The 3,053-nt window shown below is 33.7% G+C and overlaps 1 protein-coding gene across 1 annotated transcript in view; it reads left to right on the forward strand.

Moving 5' to 3' along the window:
- Window positions 1-550: 550 nt before the first annotated feature.
- The window catches only part of LOC102297563 (chemokine-like receptor 1), a 4,607-nt gene continuing 2,104 nt past the window's right edge, over window positions 551-3,053 (forward strand). Inside the window, exon 1 of the mRNA XM_042223822.1 lies at window positions 551-870. Within this exon, the coding sequence (XP_042079756.1) occupies window positions 861-870 (10 nt within the window). The 5' untranslated portion in view covers window positions 551-860. The remainder of the gene's footprint in view (window positions 871-3,053) is intronic.

Consider the following 3,053-nt stretch of genomic DNA (forward strand, 5'->3'; position numbering starts at 1 on the left):
CTGCTCTTTCACGTGATTCAGTTTATTTTGAAAAGTCTCAACAGGATCTTGAGCTTTATTGTGAAAGGTTTATGTGGAACATAAACAAGCGGACACGCGATGCTGTTTACCGTCGTTGTTGCTAACCACAACGCATAAAAACAGGCGCTTGTCCGTCCTAGTGTGGTTATATTAAATATAAGAGAAAGAGAGAACTTTAAGAAATTAATATAGCCACTACAGTGACCATCAAAACAGAAAAAATATTGCCGTAACAGTTTATTTTGCGACACCACGAAACAAACGATAGCGTAAAATGAAACGATAGACGTTTTTATATCGTCATCCGATATATATCCTTATATCGAACACCCCTACTGGATTGTACTACTTTTACTGACAATTAATAATAGTCTGCAAAACAGCTACTGCACTGCTGTTGGGTTAATCTGTGAAACATATACTCAGACAGCTAGTGAGTGTTTGATAGGTCAAAGAGTTGTAAAAGTGTATGAGGAAGTTTAAAATTTAGCACAGTGTAGAAGAAAAAAATACACTTAACCACAAGCAATTACTCTTATACAATGAAATATGCAAAATACAAATACAACACACTGCAATAAATACTAATCTAGTAAGACGTGTAACCTTTTAAAAGTAATCAAAAAATATTCATTTAGGTTCACCAAATGTCATGCACTCCTCTGTTGCTTCATCAGTGTATATTGAGGCATTTCTGTTATTTTGTCTTTTCATCTCTCTGTGTGAGTATTGCCTCATCTGCAGCAACTCAGAGGGAGGAGTAATCGAAGATAGAGAGCAAGTATAAGCAGCAACAGATAGAGATCAATTTAGAATAACGTCTGTCAGCAAAAAGAAACATGAGTGGGGGTAAGATGATTTACTTTAAATATAAAATGTATTAGCATTTAATGCTGATATGAACTCCTGCTAAAGTGATTTAGATGAGCATGCATGCCTGTTATCATTTCTGATTACAACATAAATTAAGTTAAACAAATTCAAAATTCCAGCTTGCATAAAGTACTTGACATAATCTAGTAGCATATTGGAAGTAAGGGTTGCATAGTGGATGTGACACGGTCAAGATATATCTTGACCGTATATAAATATATATAATATATATATATAATATATATATACACATGTTATATATATATATATATATATATATATATTATTATATATATATATATATATATATAATATTATACACATGTGATATATATATACCACATGTGATATATATATATATATAATATATAATATAGATATATAATATATATACATATATATATATGTATGTATATATAATATATATATATATATATATACACACACACATGAAATATATATATATATATATATATATATATATATATATATATATATATATATATATATAATATATATATAAATAAATATATATAATATATTATATAATATATATATACATATATATACATATATACATATACACATATATATATATACATATATATACGCATATACACACACACACACGTATATACACACACACACACACTCACTCACTACCGGTCAAAAGTTGTAGAACACCCCAATTTTTCCAGTTATTTATTGCGGTTCAGTTCAGATCAAGCTTGAAGTGGTACATAGCTAAATGGTTGACTGCCACAGGTTAAAAAAAGGTAAGGTTACCTAAAACTGAGAAGTAATGTATATTTTAAAATTACACAAAAAGACCTGTTTCAGCAAACACAAAATGAGTTGACAATTTAAAGCTGTTCTGCAGCAATGGAGGTTGTCATGCCTTGAAAGCTGGTACTACTAATTCCTACAGGTGTTCCAACTTTTTTGGAGTACTTACAACCCCCTCTGTCTGCATAAAAGCATAGTTTGGAACACACTGTGGTACCATAACCTCGTGAGCATCAGTTGAACAATATTGTACTGCAGAAAGTAGTGTGTTGCTACAAAAATTGTGGAAAAAAAGGCAATTAGCAACGGAAGAGTGACTGACCCTTGTAACACTTAAAAATGTAGGTCTTTCCTACAAAGAAATTGCAAAGAAAGTCAAGGTGTCAGTGAGTACTTTTTCTTTCACCATCAAAAGGCACTCAGAAACTGGGGAAACTCTGACAGGAAGAGGTTTGGCACAGAGAGTTAACAGCTTGCGTGATAGACAGCTCACACAGCAACAGCTTTAAGCACAGCTTAATATTAGTCTCAGTTTTAACTTTAACGAGAATACTTCCAGCTGCAGATTTGACAGGATGAGTTGCAGCAAGAAAGCCATTTCAAAGATGTCAGAATAAGACAAAGAGGCTTGGCAATGAAACACTACCACTGGACTACTGAATACTGGAAGAAGGTATTATGGACTGATGAATCAAAATTCAAAATCTTTATTCATCACGCAGGATCTTTGTACGCCGTCAAGAAGGCGAAGTGGTGGTTCCACAGTGTGGGGCATTAATGTCAAACATGGAGGAGGAAGTGTGAAGGTCTGGGTGTTTTGCTGGATTGAGGGTCAGTGACTTGTACAGAGTGAGAGGCACCCTGAACAAAAATGGCTACCACAACATTCTCCATCACCATGCAATACCCTCTGGTATGTGCCTAGTTGGTCATGGGTTCATCCTACAGCAAGATAATGACCCAAAACATAAGTCCAAACTAACTACCTCAGGAAAAAAGAACAAGATGGTAAGCTTGGAAACATGGAGTCGCCAGCACAGTCTCCAGACCATCGAGCCGGTTTGGGATGAACTGGACAGAACAGTGAAAGCAAACTAACCTACAAGTGCCACATGTTTATGGGAAATTCTTTAACAGATATGGGAAGAACTTTCTGAAGAATATTTGATTTCTATTGTAGAAAGAATGCCACGGGTGTGTTCAGCTGTTATATTTGCCAAAGGTGGCTACTTTGATGAGTCAAAGGTTTAGAAAACATTTTGGTCTATAAATTGATTCCATTATCTGTTTGTTTGTTTTTAACTCCAATTGCTTATTTGTACTATGCTTTCATTTCAGAATGCAATTAGAAATTAAAGTGCATAGTTTTTAAT

The sequence above is a fragment of the Haplochromis burtoni genome, unplaced genomic scaffold, assembly GCF_018398535.1.
Source record: "Haplochromis burtoni strain Fernald_Lab_line unplaced genomic scaffold, NCSU_Asbu1 Contig_120, whole genome shotgun sequence".
Classification (NCBI taxonomy): Eukaryota; Metazoa; Chordata; class Actinopteri; order Cichliformes; family Cichlidae; genus Haplochromis; species Haplochromis burtoni.